We start from the raw sequence: 25,419 nt of genomic DNA, 5'->3' as shown, positions 1-25,419 counted from the left end.
AGACTCGTCTAAACCAGACCAATATAGAAAACAGATGTCATAGCAACAATGAGACCAGAGATTGGGGATGGGGCTAACATTATACACACACACACATATATATATATATGAATTTTATGAACATTCATGTAAAACAATGCATAGAAATGTACACACATCTACAATAAGTTATATACCCATATGTAAACACTTTTATTATTATCATTTTCTTTGCTGGTGTATGGCCATGTTTCATAACTGCCATTAAGTAGCATGGCAGTTAAGTTTCTTTTCTTCCTCAATCATTTGAGTAAACATACATCTAAATAGCCTTCGTTATTCTCTCTTTAACTTTACTTGGACTGCAATAAATGTTGTGTATTTTATATTATTTCCACAACTACAAACATTGAATATATTTTTGGCAATTTAAGAGTTTGATTTCAACTGAGGTGCAATTTAGAGAAATGACAAAACTAAAACAAAACAAATAAATAGCAGTGTTAAAAGAAGTTTGATTTCACAAAAGAAATATTTCATTTAAAGTTCTAAAGTAAAAGAGCAAAACTTTATAAGATAAAAAGACTCATAAGTTGTTCGTTGGAATTAGTTGTAAGGAGACAAGTGCTATGATAAAGAAGAGTTACTGGATTTCCCTAATACAAATTCATATTTGTAAACAACTAGTCCCTCACTCTGACTAAAGGATTATGACTTACTTATGTTCAGTACACATTAATTCTGAATTACTATTTGACTTATTTTCATAGGTCCTCAATGACTATAAGTACATAAGAAATGCTTCAATATTACAAATACACAAATCAGTTCTTTACTAAATGATAACAGTACCTAATATGCTCAAATGATTTAAGGTGGTGAGTTGGCAGAATCGTTAGCATGCCAGGCGAAAATGCTTAGTGGCATTCTGAGTTCAAATTCTGCCAGGGCTGACTTTGCCTTTTGTCATCCTTTCAGGGGTTGATAAAGTGAGTACCAGTTGAACACTGAAGGTGATTTAATTGACTAATCCCCTCCCCTGAAAATTGCTGGCCTTGTGCCAAAATTTGAAACCAATGTGCTCAAATGATAGAATTTTATTAGCACTCACATTACACTCTGATGGTTTTTAGGTCAATAAAGGTGATTTCCTCCAGGAAAATACAATAGTGGGGAATACACAGAACTTTTAAACTAATTGTGATGTCACCTTTAAAGATAAGGACATCAATCAATTGTCCTATTTTAGCATTGGTTATTCTATACTTTTGCTAGAGATAGGTATTGAAAAAAATGATGTTCTATTTCTTGCATTCCTTTTAAGGTAAATGCAAGTTTGAACAAGGGTAAGAAATAGTAAGTTTAAGAAATAGCAAACAACCTTTGTCCAGAGTGTTACTTCAATAACATGCAAAATATATTGAAAGGCATTATGATAAAACAGTGCAAAAAATTTTGAAATATCACTTCTTTGAAACAGAAGTGATATTTCAAACCAATCTGACCTTCTGCTGATTGAAATACAAGGGAAAATTATTTATTAACTATGATACACTACTGTTGCAAGGTTAAGGTGATGTACTTACTAGAAAACATGTTGATTTTATTAAAGCTTATTGTATCCTGTCTAGCTGTTTATCTATCTGCTTCTCTCTCTCTCTCTCTCTCTCTCTCTCTCTCTGTATGTATGCATGGAAGCAAACAAACATGTGTGTGTGTGGAGAGAACCAGGAAGGGTTTTTGTTTCAGTAGTGTACTACAAAAAATTAATCATCAGAACTTTATGTTGGAAGTATCTATAACCTTATATATGCTCATTTATATGAAATCAGCAGCGGTTACATTTCTAAACCGCAGTTTAGTTTTGTCAGTGGACAGTACCTGTCAACTGATTTGAAAGTAATAAGATAATAAAATATATAGGGATTACAGAGCACAACAACCCGTTTCATCATTGTCACCTGGGAAACACAATAAAACTTTTACAAAATTTGAAAATCAAGAGACAAAAACAAGACTAATGACTTGTGAGCAGTTAGATAAGGTACAGGCATTTAAGAATGCATCGATGATCTGTAACCTGTGCCTCACAGAAAAACTATATCATAACATTAAAAAAAAAACAAAAAAAACATTAAAAAACATAATTTTGAGTTGTCTACACATGCCGAAGTCCTTCCTTGAGAAGCATAATATACAACCAAATCATTTGTACTGCCTAAAATTATCATATTACTGTTAAACCCATTGACATGTACATCAAGCAATCAAATGATCTCACAGTTCTAAAGCATAATATGTGTTTATCTCAGATATATATGTATGTGTACAAATGTGTGTATACAAACATATAAACATTAGGATGATAAAGTACGTGGACAGTAGAAAATTTGCTATAAACACACCAATTGTAACAAACACGATTAAAACCAGTTTGGGAAATCTATTTATAGAGCTTGACGAGATATCATTATCTCAGTCAGTTGTTTTCCACATTATTAATATGCAGTTATTGATTGCTGATCACAATACCATATACACAAACTTATTCAAAATGCACGCATCAAAATTGTCTGCGTGTGGAGAAGGGAAATAAAGTTATTTTCTTTTTCCCTTTTTAATAGCAGATTTATTTTTGATCTTGGTTCTCACATATGTTGTCTCCGTTTCTGTCCTACCATTAATTTATTCTGCTGATATTATACATCTGTATAAAGTGTCAGCTTTCATGTGTAATATAACCCAGCTTATCTAATTATTGATTTCTAACATAGGCACAAGGTCACAAATTTGAAGAATAGATAGAATTCATTAGATGCAATCCCTATACTCATCTAGTACATATTTTATTGACAAAAGCATAGTCAACCTTGAATTTGAACTCAGAGTATAAAGCTACACAACTAAATATTACAATCACCCTACTGATTCTGCCAATCTTCTGCCCTAGTTGATGACAGCTATTTACACAATAGATATCACTATGAAACTACACTATTTATATTTCTTGAACTCTTTTCAACAATTATTAAATTTTGACTCTCAATATTAACAGGAACCTAACACTTTGTTTATTCAGCTAAAGTTCATATATGAGATCATATTTTGTACATAATAGAGGTAGTGATTTCAAATACATAGTAGATACTACTGAAAAATATTCCTTACACACACGTCATTGTTATAACATCCTTTCTACATGCTAGTATGGATTAGTCCATTCTCTAAAATAGCATCTTTCCATATGCAAAACTCTATTGCTAACTTATTTGTTGTTCTTATGTCTATTCATTTAATTTTGTATTGCACCTTGTGGACAAAAGATTTGTTGATTACAGGTTTCTAATGGATCACTGCATGTTTGATGGCAATAGGGACAACTGGGCATCTGTAACTCAATGAACATCATTCAACCTCCTTCACCAATAGAGGCAAAAAAAGAAAAAAACCTGCATGCATACACACATACAGAAATTGTGAAATATTGCAAGGATTCTTCATTTGAGTTACCCAGAATAAAAATATGTACACAATCACATACTCTTAGGGCTTACATACACACTTGTATGCTAAAGTGAGATTCACACGAATCACATGAGTGTAAGTTTATCCACACATGCACCTACAACTATGCACATGCACATACTAACTCATTGACATGTTCTCAAATTGCAGGAACCGTTCTGACTCAAACAAAAGAACCTTGTTATTTTGTTAATGAATCCAGCAAAGGAAAAACTTAAACCTCAAACAACTACACATGTATATATATATATATATATATATATATACTCAATGGGCTTCCACACAATTTCCACCAATTAAATTTTACTCACAAGATACTGGTCAACCTGAGGCTGTAGTAAAAGACATCTCTTCTTCCATACAGATTAATGAATATCTTTGATGTTTGATGTCCAATATGTTCATCTGATCATTGCTGATCAATCATCCACACAACATGGTGTGTTAAAAAAAAAATCATAGTCAACTTATAGCCTCACTAATGCAGATCCTTTACATTCATCAGCTTTGCACTTCTTACAAACACCTTGTTTAAACTGCTTCTTGTAAACAGAGGGAAATCACAAGAGAAAGAATCTGCTAATCACTAGGAGCAGTTTCTTTCTTTCTCCCTCTCTCTCATCTTAGCTTCATTACTTGCACAGTTGTCATTTCAATAGCCAATGGTTTTGTGTATCTTTTACTTGCATTAAATATACAGTACAATATTTTTGTATATTTCCATGAATCCACTAAATGGTAACTTAAAATATACTTCAAAGCAAATGTTACTAAGAATATTTATCTATTTAGAACTTAAAGTAAATGAAAGTACATATTGCCAAAATAGAAAAATCTGTGCTTTCAGGATGTGTTTTCATGTTTTGTTACAAGAGTTTAGTTTGTAATGGAGCATATTATATATCATAGTTTTCTTTAATATTTTTTTTCAAGATTGTTTATTCACAATTAATATAGTCAATGATTTAAAAGTTAATATATTCATTCAATATGTCAAATATTAGAAAGTCAAAATTATTGATAATTGAATTTTTTAATTTTAAAGGGTTCCAGGATTGAAATTTTTAGAAATATTGCCAAACTTACCTTAATGTCTTGACTGTCTTCACCCTTTACAGCATATATTCCTTTCTGGAAACAAAAACAGAAAAATAAATAAAATTGTGAAAACCAACTAGATAAAATAATTAATGTAGATTCTTAAGAAAAAAGTAAATAAATAAAAAAAAATTTCTTTTTAAACTGTAAAGTTCGTCATGTCCATGAAAAGAGAGAAACAGTAAATGGCCTTTGGTGAAAACACTACTTTATCCTATATTTGGTAAAAGTGGCAAAGCTGAACAAGCAAACAAGACTCTGAAATTAATATGTAATCTGTTTTTATAATACTAATCACATTTTTACACAGAAAAATTAGAAAAGCTAGACATTAAATCTAAGTTTCTATTACCAATTATTATCATAGTAAAAAATATCAGTTATATTTAAGCACATTTGTTTCATACCAATTCTTCACTTACAAACCTTTACACTTCTATTGAGAAGTTCATTGTATTTCCACTATTCAAAGCCTACCTCAATATGTAAAGGCTACAATTCATAAACCACAGTCCATTCCAGTACAAACCACTCTGGCAATATGTTCAACCATTTGGAAACGCTTTTAACAGCACTCTATAATACTCTCACAGTACCACTATAAATTTACTCTCTCATCATCTAATCAAGACAAACATTTACTCCTATACGTCTCCAAAACTATATATACACTAATATAGCTTTAAAATCAATCCCTTTTCTGGACCAAGCTTTGTGTTGCTTTCGCATCCCTTTATAATAAATTCTGAGAAGTCGAACTTAGTACATACTGGTTGAACTAATTTAACCTGTTTCTCTTGCACCATAAATAAATCTAACAAACATATTAAAACTAGAAGAATGGTAAATGAATGAAACATTCAAATAGCCACAATACTGTGTGCTCACATAACCAGTAGAGACTGAGTTGAAACTGAAATGTGCAATTGTCTAAATTTCTGAGGTGAAGAATTATTATTATTATCATTATTAAAGCAGAACTGTTATCATGCCTAGCAGCATTTCTTCCAGATCTGCATGTTTCAAGTTCAAATTCTACTGAGGTCAGCTTTACTGTTCATCCGTTTGGGGGGGTCAATAAAATAAGTACCAGTTCAGTACAGAGGTCAATGTAATTAGCTTCCTCCACCCCTCAAAATTACTACCCTTGTGTCAAACTTATTATTATCATTATTAGGCAGTAAGCTCGCAGAATTGTTAGCATACAAGGCAAAATGCTTAGTGACATTTACTCCCACTTTATGTTCTGAGTTCAAATTTCGCCAAGGTCAACTTTACCATTCATTCTTTTAGGGTCAAAAAAATAAGAACCAGTCAAGCACTGGGGTCTATGTAATTGACGAGCCCTTTCTCCCAAAATTTGAAACCATTATTATTAACATTGTTATTTTTGTTCATGTTACTGTTGCTTTGTTTCATATGAGCTGTTCCAAGTCTCACCCAGAGACCACAAGTAACAGCAAATTGGACATTTTACTATGGGTGTTATTTATGATTAGCAGTGATTTTATGGGAAGATGACCAGAATCTGAGAATTAGGATTCTGTTTAATTTTAATATTTCTGTTTTGAAAGAGTTTTAAGAGAATCAGGTATTTTCAAGTTGAGAATGACTTTCTTAGGATGTGGGCAGTACCCAAGAGAATGATTTTTGTATAGTTATGATGCCTTGGGATTAACCTAGTACCTAGCCATAGTGTATAAGTGTGCCATTTGGGTTGTCCCCAAAACTCTGATAATCACAGGTACAGTTGTTGTTCTTAGATACCACATTTTTGAGACCTCTATTTCATATTTACTTACCTTCTCAAATTTTTTTAGAGAGGTGCATTGCAGTCTGCTGGGATTGACATATCTATGAGCAGACATGTTTTGTCAGCATGGTTTTTTAACACAATATCTGGTCTACTGGTCTGTAAAACATGATCAGTTTTGATACTAAAGTGATATTATTTTCTACTACTTTAGCAGGCTTATGTTCCCACCAGTTCTTCTCATATGGGTGTCTAGACTTACAACATATGATCCAGTGCAAATACAGACCAAAACTATCATGGTATCAAATATTCATTTGAGGCAAGCATAGAGCATCCAGAGATAAGTGGTCAATTATTTCCCTGGATGTACCACAAAAGCAGCAAGCAAGATTGGCACCATTTTTAAGAATGCTTGCTTGGTAGTTTCTGGTGGGTAGACACTGAACCTGAGCGGCTACAATGAAGCCCTATTATTATCATTATTGAAGGCAGTGAGCTGTCAGGATTGTTAGCATGCCAGACGAAATGCTTAGCAGTATTTCACCGATCGCTATGTCAAGAGTTCAAATTCCGCCAAGGTCAACTATACCTTTCATCCTTCGGGGTTGATAGAATAAGTACCAGTTCAACACTGGGGTCGATGTAATTGACTCATCTCCTCTCCCAAAATGGCTGCCCTTGTGGCAAAATTTGAAACCACCACTGCCATTATCATTATTATTATTATTATTATTATTATTATAAGGCAGTGAGCTGGCAGAATTATTAGTGTGTCTGACAAAATACTTATCAGCATTTCTTTTGGCCTTACATTCTGAGTTCAAGTACCACTGACTATTCTGTCTTGCATCCTTTTATCGATCCCAATTAAACACTGGGGTCAATTAAATTAACTAGCCCTCTCTCACTAAATTTCAGTCCATGTCCCTATTAGTAGAAAGAATCATCATCATCATTATTATTATTGTTATTATGGCATAGTGGCATTTTGTTCATCTTTAAATTCTGAGTTCAACTTTGCCTTTCATCTTTTTAAGGTCAATAAATTAAGTACTAGTGAAACACTGGGGTCAATGTAACCAACCATCCACCAAAATTTCAGGCCCTATACCTATAGAAAGGATTATTATTATTATTATTATACACCGATATATTGAGACTGTTCTTTTCTTGGTTACTATTATCAACAGCCTTCTTCAGGTGCCTGTCATATTTTCATACTTGGTAATATTCTCAGTATTTTGAACTGAACCTTGGGTGTTTGGTCGATTTTACTCCATCCATTGTCTACATACCAGGGATAATTTTTAAGGACAATAGGAGAGTGATTTTAAGTCAAGTGTTATACTGTGGGTGAATGCTCATTCCCTGGGTCAGTCAATTTATATTTTAGTTCAAGCAGAAAAAAACCAGGTGGCATCATAAGTGGAAAAATAATTAACACAAAATTAATTGCATTACTAGTATAATGGAATGAGAACAATTTATGCCTATGAATATAATATAGAGTTGAAATTCCAGGAAAATTACCAGTTATGACATGCACCTGAAGTAAGCTGAAAGGTACAATGAAAATGTTGTTACCGTAACATACAAGATGAAGGCACCAGTCCAAATACATCGGTGTATAATAAGATGCACTAGATGTGTGGATTAATTTTGAACTAATTCTAGTTACTGTACTTGAGCAGAACTGCCTGTCATAATGCAACAACAACAACTAGAGCTGCTGTTGCTGCAGCTGCTACTACTACTACTACTACTGCTACTGCTACTACTACTACTACTACACATTTCAAGTAGTATACAATCTACTTTCTGTTCAGAAATTCTGTTCCAAAAGGTACTATCAAAAAAATTACATGTCTTCTAAACTTCTCAGTCTTTAGGTGTCATATTCTCAGGATCATATCTTGTGCCAATATTGCTTAGATACCCATTTATTATAGTAAAAATCATGCCTTTCAACATTGAATATTCTGTGGTCAAAGTCTATTTAGTATGCTTAGGCATTTTTTTACTTAACAGATAATAATACTTGTACAGAGAAAAGCTCTCCCCCATCATAAAAAAGTATTACTACAAATTAACTGTCAAACTCCCATAAAATTCAAGCTTAATTTTTCTTAATAAAACCATAGTATCTCAGAAAAGCAAACAAGAAGAAAATAAAATTCAACAATAAAATCAACAGCTACTAATCAAATGCTGTGTCCTAAGAAAGTAACACTTATCATTTTATCAAGAAACAATATATAAAATTGCACGTGCAAAATACTGAGTTAGATTTTGCAAAACGAAACTTTGAACAAAATTACCCCACCCACCACCCACACACACAAAAGAATTTATTTAGATAATATGGCCATAGAGTAAGACTACAAAAGGTTTTCAGGACTCCAACAAAAGGAATGCCAGAGCAAATAACTGAGACCTGATTGTCAAGATAAAAATCACAAAATGGAAACCCAATTTGTGACAACACCCAGTTGTTTGTTTTATGATACAAATGATTTGACACTACATGATAGAAGACCTCACAAATTACATATGCACAAGGGTGCATAAATATGTATGCATATGTTTTGTAAGAAATTTAATAGGAATAGGTTTTAGAACTATAAATTTTCTTGTATTTTGCATATTGTGAACTATATAGTTTTGATGAAGGAAGTAAAAACATGATAATTACAGTATTTATTGTCCATTTGCAGATGGTGTAGAAGACAGGAAGAAATATCATTAATAAACACAATCTAACAAGAGAAAACAATTTTAAAAAGGTGACTGAAGGTGTGAGGTTAATTCTGTTAGAACAGGGCTAAGTTTACTGCTCGGTGCATTAATTGTAATTTTCTTGCTTTCATCTGCAATCCATATATCTCATATGAAAGGATGGTTCAGCATAAAATACTAAGATGGCTAGCACAAAACTTGCTTTAAGTCCAGATTTCTACACCCATGCTACAAGAAATGGTGTGATAATTATGAATTTGTGACTGCAAGTTGTACCATGAACATTTCTGGAACAAGTTGGCAATTAGGAAAAACAAAAAAGTCTTTGTACATATCATCACACTTTCAGAAAGGAGTAGTTTCTTTGCAGGAGAATGACATACAAGTATTGTGCAAAACCACTTCAAACATAACTGTAAGTATTAGTTCATGTAAACACCACAGAGGCATGAAAATATTAATGCTTTGGGTCATGGCTGAAACAGCTTTGATATGGAGCTCTGCAAGGGAGTGCATTGCAAAACAGTCACCAAGTAAAAAGGATTCAAGGCATTATAATGTCTTAAAACATTTCGATATTGATATTTCATAAAGCAGTATACTCGTGAATGGTTGTTTTAATTAGAGAAACAACAGCAGTGATGAGAAATGACATCAATGATACAGGCTAGTTAGTCAACTTTCAATGGAAAGTAAATTAAGTAGTCATACATTTCCAAATGACAGTTACCAATACTTTACCAATACATGTGGTAATGTTTTATATAGTTCATTTTCATAATGTGTGTAATTAACCCAATTCTCAAAGAAACTAATTGCACAAAAATTTCAAAAAATGTTTTAATCAGATATATAGAATTTTATCTGTCCATTTTCCTTCTTTTTATCTTCAAATTTTACAAGATACCAAAACTGATATACTTAATGTGATTTGACTGTAATAGTATATTTTCTATTATATTTAAAGCTATAGCAACAGTTCTGAACTCTACCTGATTAATTATACATTACTTGTCTGTCTATTTTTAATCCTCCACACTAGTCCAGTCACAGCTGTCACCATATTTGTATTGCAACGGAAACAGACAAGAGCAAAAGTAGGATTCTAGTGAAATGTTCTTATGTAGTCTTTCTAAACTCAATTACATTCCTTTCTATTTTTTAATGTTATTGGTCTAATCCAAAGGATACAGCTGTACTCATAGTTTTTATAAGCCTTTCAAGATCCATGAGAATGATATGGTTAATGTTCCTCTCAGGCAGCTGCAAGTTAGCAGTGAGAAGATGTACAGAAGGATGGAATTCCAGAGGAGCAACTTTCTGGGGAGAAAGGTTTGGAAATAGTGGTCGTTAGTGTGGGACCTGAGATATGGACATAATATAGGTAATGAAAGTGGAGGTGGCATGAGATCAACCAGATCCATGGAGAAGAGGCCACTGCAGTAGAGACAGAAAAAGTAAAAAAGAGGATACAGAAGGACTGTTGGTCAAACATTGAAGTGTGTTGGTGAGTAACTTCATGCAATCAGCTGAGCTGCTTTTCTTTAGATGTAGTTTAACACATCTGTGAATATGTAGCAGCATAACCTAGAGGTGGGAGAAGTACTTTGTGAATTTTATCTGGAATTTGTAGCAAGTAGTAGCATTTTCTGACCCTGAAGAGGAAAGCAAGTTTTGGTGATACAGTTGTGACCAACTATGTCGAGGGCATACATTTGCTTGGAGAGATCTTTAGAGATTGTGAGGCCAAGCATTTATGTGCTCATGAGAGTTCTAGTTGTGTACTGTATATGTTTAGTGGGTGAGATGGGGTACAATAATGTTTTCTCACTGTATAAAGTGTGTTTTAATGTTGTTGAAGGAGGTAAGATTGGTATGACCACATTGTATGATGTTTCTGAGTTCACTCTTTAAGTAGTCAATGCAGATTTGATTTGCAGTGACTAAGCTACATGTGGATGATTTTTAGGTGCATAAGGTTAAGGAGGAATGCAGAATGGTACCATCTACATAGAAGTAGACACTGTTGGAAGTGAAAGCAAATATATCACTGTCATATAGGAGAATAAAACCAAACCTTGGAGCAAAGCTAAAAGAATACAAGATGTCCAAGAGATCTTCATCAGCACCTGCTGCAATGATGCAATCTGACAGAAAGCCTGTTATCCAAGAGACAAACGATAAAAGAAAGCCATAGAGAGACAGTTTTACCAAGAGATTTGCATGCCAATCATAGCTGAAAGCCTAAGCTTGTATCAAACGCTCTCAGAACATCTTAACTTTTTACATATTAATCATCAAATGCATAAACTAAGACCTAAGGATTAACTTGAAATAACTGAAGAGAAAAAAAAGCCACCAGGAACTATCAAAATTTAATCATGAAAATAATCCAATAATCACAAAACAAATAGTATTTTAATAGGTCTAGATGTCTTTTAAAAAATACTGTAATGATTATAAAACAGTTACTTCTGTTAACTAATCAAGCATATTATACATAAGGATAACACACAAGTTAAAAGATTAACATAAAGCCATTTAATAATCTCAGACTTGAAAAATAGACAAAAGTCACAACATTAAGCATGGCAATTACGCGCAAGCTTTCTTTGTGGTGTAGCCATTTTATGTGAACATAATCTCCATTTAGTACATTTGCACTACCTCTTCATTATAGGTAGTAGAGTAGCTTGACAAGAATAGATGAATAAACTTTGATTTTTATATAAACCTGTCATAAATGTAAACCATGTGATTTATTAGACACGTGAACCTTCTTGAAAATGAAAATAATCATAGAATAATATGAATGACTAAATAAGATGTCTCTTGTTTTAGCCATTATTTTGACACTACTTTCTTATGCATCAAGCTGAGATTTCATGTAAATGAGAGAAAGTTATTATTTCCGGAATCTTAAATAGTATAGGGTTTTTATTTAAATAATAAAATAATACTTTCTTGTTTTTGTCTTTGTATTAAACTGCCTTTAAAAAAAAGACAAAAAACCCCCAGAAATTGAACCCTTTTCTACTAATCTGATTTAAAGAAGAAAACAATTTTTTGAATGGCTGTGTGTGGTTAAGAAATTTGCTTCAGAACCACATCGCTCTGGGTTCAATCCCACTGCATGGCACCTTAGATCAGCATCTTCTATTGTAGCCTTCGGAGGCGCAATGGCCCAGTGGTTAGGGCAGCGGACTCGCATTCATAGGACCACGGTTTTGATTCCCAGACCAGGCGTTGTGAGTGTTTATTGAGCGAAAACACCTAAAGCTCCACGAGGCTCCGGCAGGGGATGATGGCAAACCCTGCTGTACTCTTTCACCACAACTTTCTCTCACTCTTACTTCCTGTTTCTGTTGTGCTTGTAATTCAAAGGGTCAGCCACTTGCATGTTAATTTCACGAGCAGGCTGTTTTGTTGATCGGATCAACTGGAACCCTCGACGTTGTAAGCGATGGAGTGCCAACAATTGTAGACTTCAGTTGACTAATGCTTTGTAAGTGCAATTAGAGAGACAGAAATTGTGCTGAAGCCTATATTTGTGTGTGTCTGTGTGTGTGCACGCATGCACATGTGTGCAAATGACAGTATCCATGTCAATGTTTATGTTTACCATTTTATCAATGTAAACTGATGTGTTGAATTATGGCCCTTTATATCTAAAATGTAGCATAACTATTCAGCAAACAGAAATCGATAAAATAAGTATCAAACTGGAGTAATTACTAGAGCCAAAATGATCAACAAAACACTTGAAGGGGATCACTCCAAGATAACCACTGTTCAATGACAGAAACCAGTAAATGAACATATGAACAAACTGAAAATGATATCATGTTCATGCCTTTCTTTAGCACAATGATAGTACAAGAAGAATGAATTTGCCACAAATGAGAATTGAAACTGGGATATGCAAATATAGATTGCTATAAGTTAACTCTACTGAGTTAACTTCCTACAATACAATTAACCCATAAAAAATATTGATTACACACACACACAGCAAACAGAGCCTCAAATATTATTGTAACATGTACAATAAAACTATTTCTAGATAGCCAATAAAAACATTTATAGTAACCCCCTATACATACTTTCATAATTTACAATCAACATTCATGTTCAACATATATTAAAATAACTTGTGAATTTCTTTAGAATTATGATAATTTGATTTGTTTTGATCATGTGAGGCCACAAGTTTCTAGAAAGGGGTATCTAATCAAATGAAATACTATAGCACTATATGACAGGTATTTGTTTTATTAACCTAAGAGCAATGAAAGGCAAAGTAAACACCAGTTGTGTTTAAACTTAGAATACCTATTTTGTCTGACTAAAAACAGTATATATATATATATATATATATATATATATATATGTATATATATATATATATATATATATATATATATATATATATATATATATATATATATATATATATACATGACAGCATGGAAGGTGGATATTAAATGACATTTCCATTTTGTCTGCTAGGACCATGAGGCAGTCTGAATTACAGGAAATTGTACATCTCACTCCTTAATGTAAAGTTACTCCACATAAATTATACTTTATTTTAAAATATATTTACAATGAGTTCTAATAACTGGTGATTAGTATCACTATACCTACGTGAAATCATAATATATATCTATCTCTCATCAGATGGAGTACTTTTTTGTTGATTTTACCATCATGGAACATCATATACACACACATATATATATATATGTATAAAATAAGCAGAAAATGGAAAAAACTTTTGATCAACAAACAAACTGACTACCACAAGTTATTATTTTTAAATAGAAAACTTTAACATTGCTAACAGCTGTTTCTGATACCTATGTCAGTTGGTGCTGCCAAAGAAAATTATGAGAATAGAATTCATCATCTTTTATAGCACATCCGATCTAGTATATGGAGCTTCATCAGAGTGACAACAAATACATAAAATAAAAGAAGAAAAGAGAGAAGAGGAAAGAACAGGGCCTTGAGATGAGGAAAGAAGGCTTAATAAATTAGAATCATACCATTTTGCAGTGTAAAGCTTGAAGTCAATGAGCAAATAGATAAACTAGATAAATAACTGGTGGGTTAATCTTTCTTTAGGGGTACCAGGGTGTATAAATAATAAGAAAATAAAACTAGTACTTAAGTATAACTGGATTCGCCAATAAGTCTAGAAAAAGAATAGTACTTATGATTTCATAAATAGTGCTAATTAATATTTATCCAAAAACATACCCATAAAGTTGTTACAATAGTGTACTTACTGATATACTCTAAGGACCAACCACCTGTTGTCCATGATGGAATTGACCAAAGTCCAATATACCCATGAAGTAAAAACTTGTTGATCAAAAGTTTTCTCCATTTTTCTGCTTATTTTAAATTTGATTCCTGATAAACTCTTGTTTATTTTGTTATTACCTGTATCCTATGAGCATATCATGCTTGCATATCCATGACCAGGATTAGCAGAGCTAATTTATACTGGTAGTAATAACATATATTCTTATCCCTTAGATGGTTATTCCAACCGCTAGTGATTGAGCATTTCTCAGACAAGAGTTCCCTTTAGAAAGTACTGAGAGAGGTTTTGTGAAACAGAATGTGAAAAGGCTAGCTCTTTGAAATACTGGTACAATCAATATTTGCCAACTGAGTAGACTAGAGCAATATGAAATAAAGAGTCTTGCTCAAGGACACAATGTGCTACCAAGTATCAAACTCACAACCTTACGATCATGAGCCAAATACTAAGCCATGCACCTTCACACACACACAAAAAGTTTCTACTTAGCCACAAAATTCTACCGAGAAAGCATTGGTCAACCTGGGGCTACACTAAAAGATATGTGGCCTAGGTTTCTTGCAGTAACATTGGAGTCAGCACCACATGGTTGTGCAGTGAGCTTCTTAATTATACAGCGATACCAATACTTATACAAAATTTTTAAAATAAGCCTTTAGGCATGAATTTAAACCCCAACCTCAAAAAAAAAAAACAAAGAAGTAAAAAAAAACACCTCCAAAGTATTCCTTGTTAGAGAAGGCAAAAAGAAAGACTTAGAGAGGTAGAAATACTATGACTGCAAATTCACTAAAACAATAGAGCAGGAACAGAGTAAGAATTAAAGGAAAAAGAAGGGATACAAGAGAAAAAGAAAACCTGACCCTTTTTTAATTTTTATTTCTTCCTGAAAAATAAACGTACCATATACATAGTGGAATAATTTACAGTTTGTATTGGATTTTCTTGTCAAATGGGGAATTTTCTTTTCTATTACTGCTGATGAGAAAAATTTAAGGGGAGGGAAAAAAATACTAAAGAAAATATTTCTGTTTCCACAAGAGCAGCGAGTGAAGGAGAGTGGATTTGACAACACAAAGAAAACAAATTGTTTTAGTACACAAGATTTACTATTCTTAATTTTAACAACTTCTCCCCAATGTGCTTTCCCTCAAAAAGAATGGAGTTCCAAAATTCATGTTATTTATTTAGTAAGAAAGAAGTGTGGGGGGGGGGGTTTCAAATTTGTATGGCATGTTTTACATAGCACTCTTATTTTATTACAGACATATTTAACACACATATGTTATATAAAATGAGATGTATTCAACATACGTCTATATACTTATAAAAAGAAGTGAGTTTGTATGTTGACTAACGACAACACAAAATAAAATTGGTAATAATTAAGGTTTTTCATGTTTTCAACTAATCTTACCTCCAATATGCTTGCTATGGACATTTTTTTCCAAAACAGGGAAGAGGGCAATAAATTACCTTTACAATTTGAAGTTCATAAACGTGGAAGTTGTAAAGATAATTTATGGACACCCTTGTGTCTCGTTTACTATAAAAGAAAAGCCATATTCAATATATAATATGTTTATATAACTTTCAAGTAAACCAAACTTCTCTGCTTAACTCTGATGAATAATAGTGACTGTCACCAGATTTTACGCACTTTGTAGGAACCAATGAGGGAGCTTGAACCAATGAAGGAATCTCTATGTGACTGTTTGACCTGGTAGAAATAACAGTTAAATTTGCTCAAATCACACTCTTCATATTAGAAAAGGACATTGGATAATGAGGTTCAAGGTTCTCTGCTTATAAGAAAATGACAGGATGGTCATGGCTGGGACGCTCTCTGATCACATCAGTTAAGTAAAGACTGACTGTCTTGGAGTTAAACAATAATGATACTTTGAGTAACAAGCTGATGAAGGAGATGTGAACATACACAACCAGCCAAATCACCCTACCATCTTAACAAAAATTAACATATTGGACAATGTAGTCACTGATTTTAATGACCAGGATTGACGGGGGGCGGGGGCTAAACAACAACATAGTAGCTTACAACAGTTGAACCCAGTGAATAACGTATTGGCCTACCAACAAATGATTAATATTCAAATTCTCTGCAAGCATTTCTTTATGTCTCCAAGCAGAAAAACCATAGTTTACATGGCATATACTAAGTTGATTAGGAATAGATAAATGTTATCTGTGATAGGTTAGCACTTTAACTTGAGAGAGATCTGTTTCTCATTCATTCATCTACCACTACACAATGTACTGATCCAACGGATATTTGAGATTTGTGAAATGCGTGGGACAAAATAATGAATTTGTCAAATAGAAACAGCACAAAAGCCAAAATAGTGTGTGTGTGTGTGTGTGTGTGTGTGTGTGTGTGTGTGTGTGTGTGTGTGTGTGAGTGTGTGTGTGTAGAAGTGTGCATGTGCATTGACCATTATAATGATAAAAGCTATATGCAATTATTATAAAAGAAAATATGAAAAAGAAATAGTATTGAAATGAATAAACAATGTATGTATAAATAGTATATCAGCTGTAGATGATTTCAGTGTATGTGTATATGTGGAGAAGGTTACCTAAGTGTTAAATTTATAGTCTTTGTACCAGATATTCAACCTTGTCAGTAGTATTGAATGTTAAGTATTATGTAAACTATGTACATTTTACATTAGCTCAAACATCAAACCATGCAATCATAATTGATGTAACAATATCTATTCAAATATAATGATGTAATAATTTTCAAAAATATATTTTAACCTACATTTTTCAGATCAACTTCAGATTTTTCCACGAAAAAAATTAACACTACCTATTTAGCAGAAAACTCACTAAATAATGACATTGAGAATGTATGTTGTGACTTTTATTACCTTTCAGTCAGAAGGGAAGGAAGTATCTATGATATTTTTTAGTGCCTCCAAGACTTGTGGGAGAAACAAGGAAAATATCCTCAACCCAGTTACCTGGTGCAAATGCTTACAACAGAATGGATTCTATTATAAGTACCTTAGATGCTTGGGGGTGGAGCGGTAGTGTTAAAATGAGGGAGTGATTTAAGTGTACCACTCATGTAAGCCATGGCAGGATTTTAACTTAGAACACAATGAGCTGAAACAAATACCACACGGTATCATCATCATCATCATCATCATCATCGTTTAACGTCCGCTTTCCATGCTAGCATGGGTTGGACGATTTGACTGAGGACTGGTGAAACCAGATGGCTACAATCTGATTTGGCAGAGTTTCTACAGCTGGATGCCCTTCCTAACTAACACCAACCACTCAATTCTTACAATCCCATTAATCTACCACCTTAAATTGATTCTTTTTTTTTTTATCAACTTGAAGGCAAAGATGACCTTGGCAGGATTCAATCTCAGATCACAGAGTCAAAATAAATATTGTAATGCATATATTCTAAAGCTCCAGTGACAGATTTCAAAGAATTCACAGTAACTGCAGAGTAATGAGCTAAGTGGGGTCTATTTCGAATAAAATGTTAACTCAAAAGAAGGCCGAGTGCGCTCCAGAGAATGAAAATAACGAATGATAATGAAAACCATTGGGTAATGTGTATAGGGAAGAAAATTGCACTATTTTAGATATGTGTGATTCGAAAGAAAGTGATACAAACTGCCATTAAAAATTAAGACTATTGGACTTTACCACTGAAGTGACAGAAAATGGAAATATATGTAAAAGATACTGTATAATAAACTTGAACAAATCTATCTATTCCAACTTAAGATAATGAATTTGAAAGCAATACATATGATGATAATATAAAGTAACAAATACTAAAACCAAATTTTCCTGCTTCTGGAATGTTAAGCCAAAGAAATTGAATATGAAAAAACTTATATTTTAAGTGATCTAATCATCTGTAATTCTGAACACAATTTGAACCCACCACCTCCTGTCTCTTTCCTACAAAGGTGAAAGTAGTTTTCTAACTTTCTTTAATGTTCATTTTTCATACTGCCACAAGTGAGATAAGGTGATAATCCCAAACATCTGCATAAATATTTTGTATGCAGAAAAATGCATTAGTGAGTGAGCATGTGGTAATCACACATTCACATATGCACTTGTTGATACTGTAAATATGTGCTAGAAACCCATATATATATATATATATATATATATATATATATATATATATATATATATATATATATATACATATACATACATACATACATACATCTGCTTCTTCCATTTCTTAAGATTAAGTAATTGTCCTTCAAACTCATGTCTTTCTTTTATGTACTGCACAATTAATGAAATTAAAGCGGTTATTAAAAAAAATTACTACTCCTCCTCCTACTACTACTACTACTGTATTTAATTGGTACTATAATTCATCTGCATTTCAGTAATTGTTAATGCAGGTTTACATGCTGGCATGAGTTGTAAATACATGTGTCAATGTGCATGTCTATGCAGGTGTATAATTAGGTATACGAATATGTGTAAACATGTATGAACGAACACACACATCACCATCATTACACATGTGTTAACACACAAGCATATATATACATGTAAGTGGAAATTATTAGGAAATAATCAATGCAAATGAAGAGAGATTACATATGATGGAGTCCAACACTGACATAGCCCACACAAACATGAATGTAGAATGTAGCATGAAGCAACCAACATATATATTTTCTCATGGGACAACAAATGCTTAGTCTATGATTGGACTTGTGACTCCCATATTGGTCTCTATAGTCATATGTGAATGGATCTACAGAAATAAAATCTGAAAAACAATCATACTTAACCAGTGTGCTCATGTCAACTTAAATGGGATGCTTTTTGTAATGGGTTTGAACTTGAATAAAACTAGCAATTAAAAATGAGGGTTAAAAAAAGCAACAAATAAAAAAAAACTGATAACATGAATACTATTTTGTTATAAAGCTAATGTTTACCTATTAAAAGAAATAAACAAGAAAGATTTAGAACCTCTCACCTGATTCGAGTTTTAACAAACTATTGAGATAATCCTATGAGGATTAGACACAAGTGAAGGAAGTAATACTTTAACAATCTCTTACTTGAGAAAAAAAAAAGTTTATTTCTTCCTCGGATAAAGACCCCCCCCCCCCCCCCCCGTCACCTTGGAACACTGAAAGCCAGGCAGATCTTCACTACTTTCCACAGGAAGACAAATTAACTAACATTGTTTTATTGTTCTTCTCTCCTATCCCCTCCTAACAATAATATGTGTACATTTTGTCCATCTTACTCATTCCTTAGGCATACACCAAAAAGAATTCAGAAAATATCACCTCTCTCTCCCTTACTCCATTGGGTGGTCAAGGAGAAAGTTAATAATAATAATAATAATAATAATAATAAACAAAATAAATACCAAGAACATCCCACCTCTCAAGAAGAAAAGAAACAAAAACATAAGAAGAGTTCATGGATGATTAGGGAGTGGGGTACCTAAGGACAGGTAGGAAGCCAAACAGTAAATAACAGCCAAAGTAAAGGAGTTGGTACTAAAAGGTACAGAACAAACAAAAGATGGCAGAGAGAGAGATGGGGGAGAGAGGGGAGGCAGAGAGAGAGAGAGAGAGAGAGAGAGAGAGAGAGAGAGAGAGAGAGAGAAAGAGAGAGTGAGAAAAGCCTTAATAACCAGAGGAGCCAATAGTCTCAGCAGGAGTTTTGTACTATAATAACTTTGGAAGACCCTGAGATAAAATTGTCATAGGTAAAACTTAGTACAGGAACGCTTTTACCTGGAATGATTTGATTATAGGTCTACATGCAATGCTCATCCACCTAAAGCTAAACAGCAACAACAACCTGTGTTTTTATTAATGAAAGCAAGCAACAAGGAAACAGAAACTATATGAATGGAATTCTAAAATTTACTATCTTAATTTATGTAACTAAAATTAATGTATGCAAAGAAAAATATTTGTAAATAAACTTCTAATCCCACCAAATATGAAGAAATGATTATTTCCCTTCTTGTACCAACTAGGGGACACCATGTCTTTAATAAGTGATTTATAAAATCAGTGTAAGGCCACAAGTTTTTTGGGAGGATGTATACTTGACTGGTGCTTATTTTAACAATTTTCATAGGATGGCTGTTAAAGACAATCCCAAGAGAATTTGAACCAAGAATATAATGGGATGTAATAAACAAAGTCTGGCATTGTTTGATTCTACCATCTACCACCTTAATAATAATGCTTCTGATTTAGGCATAAGGCCAGCAAATTTGAGTGAAGTCAATTAGTTGATTATATCAATCTCAATACTTATTTGATTTCTTTATTTTATCGATTGCAGAGAGATGAAAGGTAAAATTTGCCTCAGCTGGATTTGATCTCAAGATGTAAAGAATCAGAATAAATGCTGCAAGATATTTTTGTCCGACCCTCTAACAACTCAGCCAAGTGATTTCTATAATAAGAACTGAGTTGTTGAGTTAATTCACACTAGTAATTTACTTTACTTATCTTGCTGATCCCAGAAGTATGGAAAACAAAGCTGACTCTGAAAGGATTTGAATTCTGAACATAGATATAACAAATTCCTGCAATACATTTTGTTCCCTGCTCTACTGATACTGCAATCCACCTACCTCTAATAATAATCCTTTCTACTAAAAGCACGAGGCCTGAAATTTGGGGGCAGGAGACTTGTCGATTACATTGACACCCCCCACCGCCACCTCCAGTGTTTCACTGGTACTTAATTTATTGACCCTGAAAGGATGAAAGGCAAAGTCAACCTCGGCGTAATTTGAACTCAGAACATAGCGACAAGTAAAATACTGTTACGTATTTCGTCCTGTGTGCTAACAATTCTGCCAGCTCAATAATAGCAACAACAAATTATAGGTTAGGCCAAAAAACATTTGGTTTTACAGATGAGATGATGCAGGTTTTTAGCACACAATGATGTTATGCTGTAGATCCACCCAATCCATACTGGCACTGAAGAAGAGATTTTAAAATAATGGATACTGTATACAGGGAATAAATATTATACATAAAGAATAGAGATTCAAATCAATCATATCAATTACCATAATAACTATGACAAGCAAAAGGATTCTCATTTTAGCATTCAAAGTTCTATTTCAGTATTCCTTCAAATGATTCACCCCAAACTTCTAAAACTCACTGCTATTGTCTTTTTCTGTTTTTCTTTACTTTCTTTTTTTTCTCTCCTATAATCAAGCATTCAAAGAAATTCATAAATTTTGTAGACTACTTTATGAATTTGTTCATAAGTCAAAGTGCAAAGGAAAGGTCAATTGTCTGAGTGATGTGTCTGCCATTGTGTCACTCACAGTCTGCAACAACAACAATAATAATGAGTGGTGGTAGTGGTAGCTGTGGTTATGATCATGTTGATGGTGGTAGTGGTGGTGATGATAATGATGATGGTTTCTTTTATTCACCAGCAGAACTCAAGACACTGGAGATAGTACAAAGGTAAAATACAAAGGCAAACAAGAAACAGTGGAGGAGGTGGGATTACATTGAGTAAAAGGGCAAGGTCATCAAAACAATAAAGAACATAGATAATAAAGAAATAGCCACAACAGTATAAGAACAAGAAAAGCCCTACAAAATAGGTGGGCCAACTACAAAAATAATTACTTAGGGCACCTCACACACCTCCAGATTATCCTGACACACCAAAGGCAAATAAATGTCTTCTACCAGTTCTTATCACCAACATATAGCTACATATTTAACGTAACACCATTTAGCCACAATATCTTCTTTTTATTGCCACATGAGAAATCACTAGCATTTCTGACATAAGCTAAGATTGAAGGATTAGAGTTTTCTCCTTTACAGTAGAGAGTTCTTCACTTTCTACAAAATGAATGTGAAAAAGGTTAGTATATGTGTGTGACATCATGCATTTTAGAACAAGCTGATTGTTGTTGCAGTTTTGTGTTGTACTCTATCTTACAGGAAGTTAAGAATAAATGTGTATACTTTACTGTTTAAGGTTTGTTTTCAACAACTGATTAGTGAACAAAGGAACAAAAATAACAGAATAAAATCTTCTTTAAGCAAACAGATATTTCCTTGCAAAGTTTGTAAATTTGATTAAGTTTGTAAGTTGTGGTGTGATGTGAGTGTTAATGTTTTAAGCAGAGCTCTTCTTCAAAGAAAATAAATATGAAGAACTTTAACTGAAATAACACAAATTTCCCCTTAGCATAAAAACCTATTGAAATTTGTGAACTTTACAAAGTGATTTTTGCTAACATTATTTACTACTAATTTTGGGACTTATTTAATTCCTCATAAGAGGAGAGGATAAAGTAAATTAACTCCGAAGACCCAATGGCTATATTGACCAACCTAAAGCAGATGAAAGGCAACAAGCCAATGAGAGATCATTTATGTGATTGCTCAACATGCTAGAAATAACTCCACTAAATTACACACTACCATCTTGCAAAGGAAAGGATATTGGATAATGTAGTCCTAGATATTCAATCATTGCAAAAAAACGTGGGATGGTTATGGCTGCAATGCCTTTGATCATGGGTTTCATTTACCAAGGCTGACCTTAGACAAAACAACAACAGGATAAAAGCAAGCCACTCAAGCAGAAGTTGAACTTAGAATAGTGAGCTTCTGAAGCTGAAATAACAAATCATCTTAGCTGACACTTCGTTATTTCCTTCATATCTACTGAGAATTATGAATAATTTCTATCTAATAAGCTGTATTAACATGTTAGATGTAACAATGATTAAGATATTTACCTCATTTTGTAAAGATATCCCATCAGCTGGGAAAACTGAGAGTATTCAAGAAAAAAGTTATTATGACAAGGAAGAATAATAATTATAGGTTTACTGACATATGATTAGGTAAATTCATTCTGATTCAGTAAAGTGTTATCAAACTATTTCCCTATGAAAATAATACTAAAAGAATATGACTCAATGACAAGAAGTATTTAAGGAAATATTTTAACAAATAAGAACAAAAATTAACAAAGATGATAGAATTTTTAGTCCAATGATGCAGAAGAAGATGTCTAGAAAATAAAACAAATATAATTTATAGATGAAAATGTTCCAGTGATTGTGGTGAAAACCTGCTTTTGATTGTTTGGAAGCTTAGGATTAAAATTCTATGGCTTTCATATAAATTCCAGCATTTAAGCTAAAAATTCAGATTTATATTTAAACAAATATAATCTGTGACATGACAAAAAAACTTCCAGCAATTCGCAAAATGATAAACAAAAAAAAACTTGAACCAGTGATAAAATCTATGTAATCAGGCAACATGCTGAAAATTGCAGTCAAATCTCTCTCAAATTATAATACCATATTACTGGTCAAATAATTTAGAACCTCACTTCACAAAGTTCCAAGCTGGTATCTTGGATAGGTGTCTTTTGCCATAGTCTAAGGTTAACTCAAGCCTTGTTAGTGAAACTGAGTAGACAGAAACTGTGAAAGCTTGTCTGATAGAATGTACCTGCTTTATTTTCTTTTTCGTATTTCTTGCCCCCACCCCTTCACTCTGTATCATGCTGATTCTACTTGAAAATTATGTTAGGAGTACATTGATGTTTCTGTGGAATGTTCCACCACTTTACAAATTTAATTTAATTATGGAGGGAATCTGTTTAAGAGGTAACCCATGAAGACATGGGATGAAGTGGTGAAATATGATCTTCGATTGTTGAGTCTTATGGAGGCAATGACAAGTGACTGAGACTTCTGGTGATTTTCTGTGCTTGAGAAGACTCATCAAGCTAAATGAAATGGTGGTTGTGGCCAGTGTTAGTGACACATAACAGACACCCAGTACACTCTGTAGAATGGTTGGCATCAGGAAGGGCATCCAGCTGTAAGAACCAAGTCAAAGTAGACTGGAGCCTGGTGCAACTCTCCAGTTTACCAGCTCTAGTCAAACTGTCTAACCCATGCCAGCATGGAAAATGGGTGTTAAATGATGATAATGATGATGTAGTTTAGTCGATCAAACTGAGTACTCCTCACCAAACAGGATAAAGATTCGTTTTATTTATATACACATTAGAACGACGTTATAAATGGAACACTTTTAATCATAGGTCAGCTTAATCAGGATTAGGACTAAACAAAAGAAAAAAAAAACCCTAACCACTTTGAAAAAGATTCAGCATTTAGAACCATAATAATCATTGGAAGAGTGAAGGCGCATGGCTTAGTGGTTAGGGCATTTGGCTCACGATTGTAAGGTCGTGAGTTCAATTCCCGGCAACGCATTGTGTCCATTGCTCCAGTTCACTCAGCTGGCAAAAATGAGTAGTACCTGTATTTCAAAGGGCCGGTCTTATCATACTCTGTGTCACGCTGAATCTCCCTGAGAACTACATTAGGGGTACACATGCCTGTGGATTGCTCAGTCACTTGCACATTAATTTCAAGAGCAAGCTGTTCCGTTGATCGTATCAGCTGGGACCCTCATCGTCATAACCGACGGAGTGCTCTAATCTTTGTAAGAGATCTATTCAAGCCACATCCAACAAATTATAATTATCATTCTAAATAGGAAAAAATTTAAGGCTATTTCTATCTTTCTTCAGAATTATTATTCTTAGTCAACAAACACTGAATCGGTTACTTAAATCAAGTTTGCACTGTTCCATTAGGCATAAGTAGGCATTTGGCGGGGGGTGGGGGAGAGAAATGGTATGAACATATGGCAAGAAGGACTTGTTACAAGAATAATTCTATTTTTTCTGTTATTTGGTCTGTACTTTTCTTTTTATTTTGATAACAATTATTCAAGTATTTATAAAATGTATATAATTTGTTAAATTTTTACTTTGTGATAATAATGTATAATTATTTTCATAATTATAATACTTAAGTTAGATTTTTTAATTTTTTAATAAAAATGTCACCCTGTCATCACACAAAAAATGATATATAAGATATACTGTGATCAGCATATTA

The 25,419-nt window shown here is 33.2% G+C and overlaps 1 protein-coding gene across 10 annotated transcripts in view; it reads right to left on the bottom strand.

The window, feature by feature from the left end:
• LOC106874706 (uncharacterized) overlaps window positions 1-25,419 on the bottom strand; it is a 777,908-nt gene that overhangs the window by 426,484 nt on the left and 326,005 nt on the right. For all 10 annotated transcript variants that reach the window (XR_016241517.1, XR_016241515.1, XR_016241516.1 and 7 more), the window contains one exon: window positions 4,591-4,635. Coding sequence is in view for 7 of the 10 variants with exons in the window: in XM_089350800.1 (XP_089206926.1) it covers window positions 4,591-4,635 (45 nt within the window). In the remaining 3 variants the exon portion in view is untranslated. The remainder of the gene's footprint in view (window positions 1-4,590; window positions 4,636-25,419) is intronic.

This window comes from Octopus bimaculoides, chromosome 4 (genome assembly GCF_046866305.1).
Source record: "Octopus bimaculoides isolate indiv1 chromosome 4, ASM4686630v1, whole genome shotgun sequence".
Classification (NCBI taxonomy): Eukaryota; Metazoa; Mollusca; class Cephalopoda; order Octopoda; family Octopodidae; genus Octopus; species Octopus bimaculoides.
The sequence above is the reverse complement of the archived record's forward strand: the minus strand, read 5'-3'. Positions and strand labels throughout refer to the sequence as shown.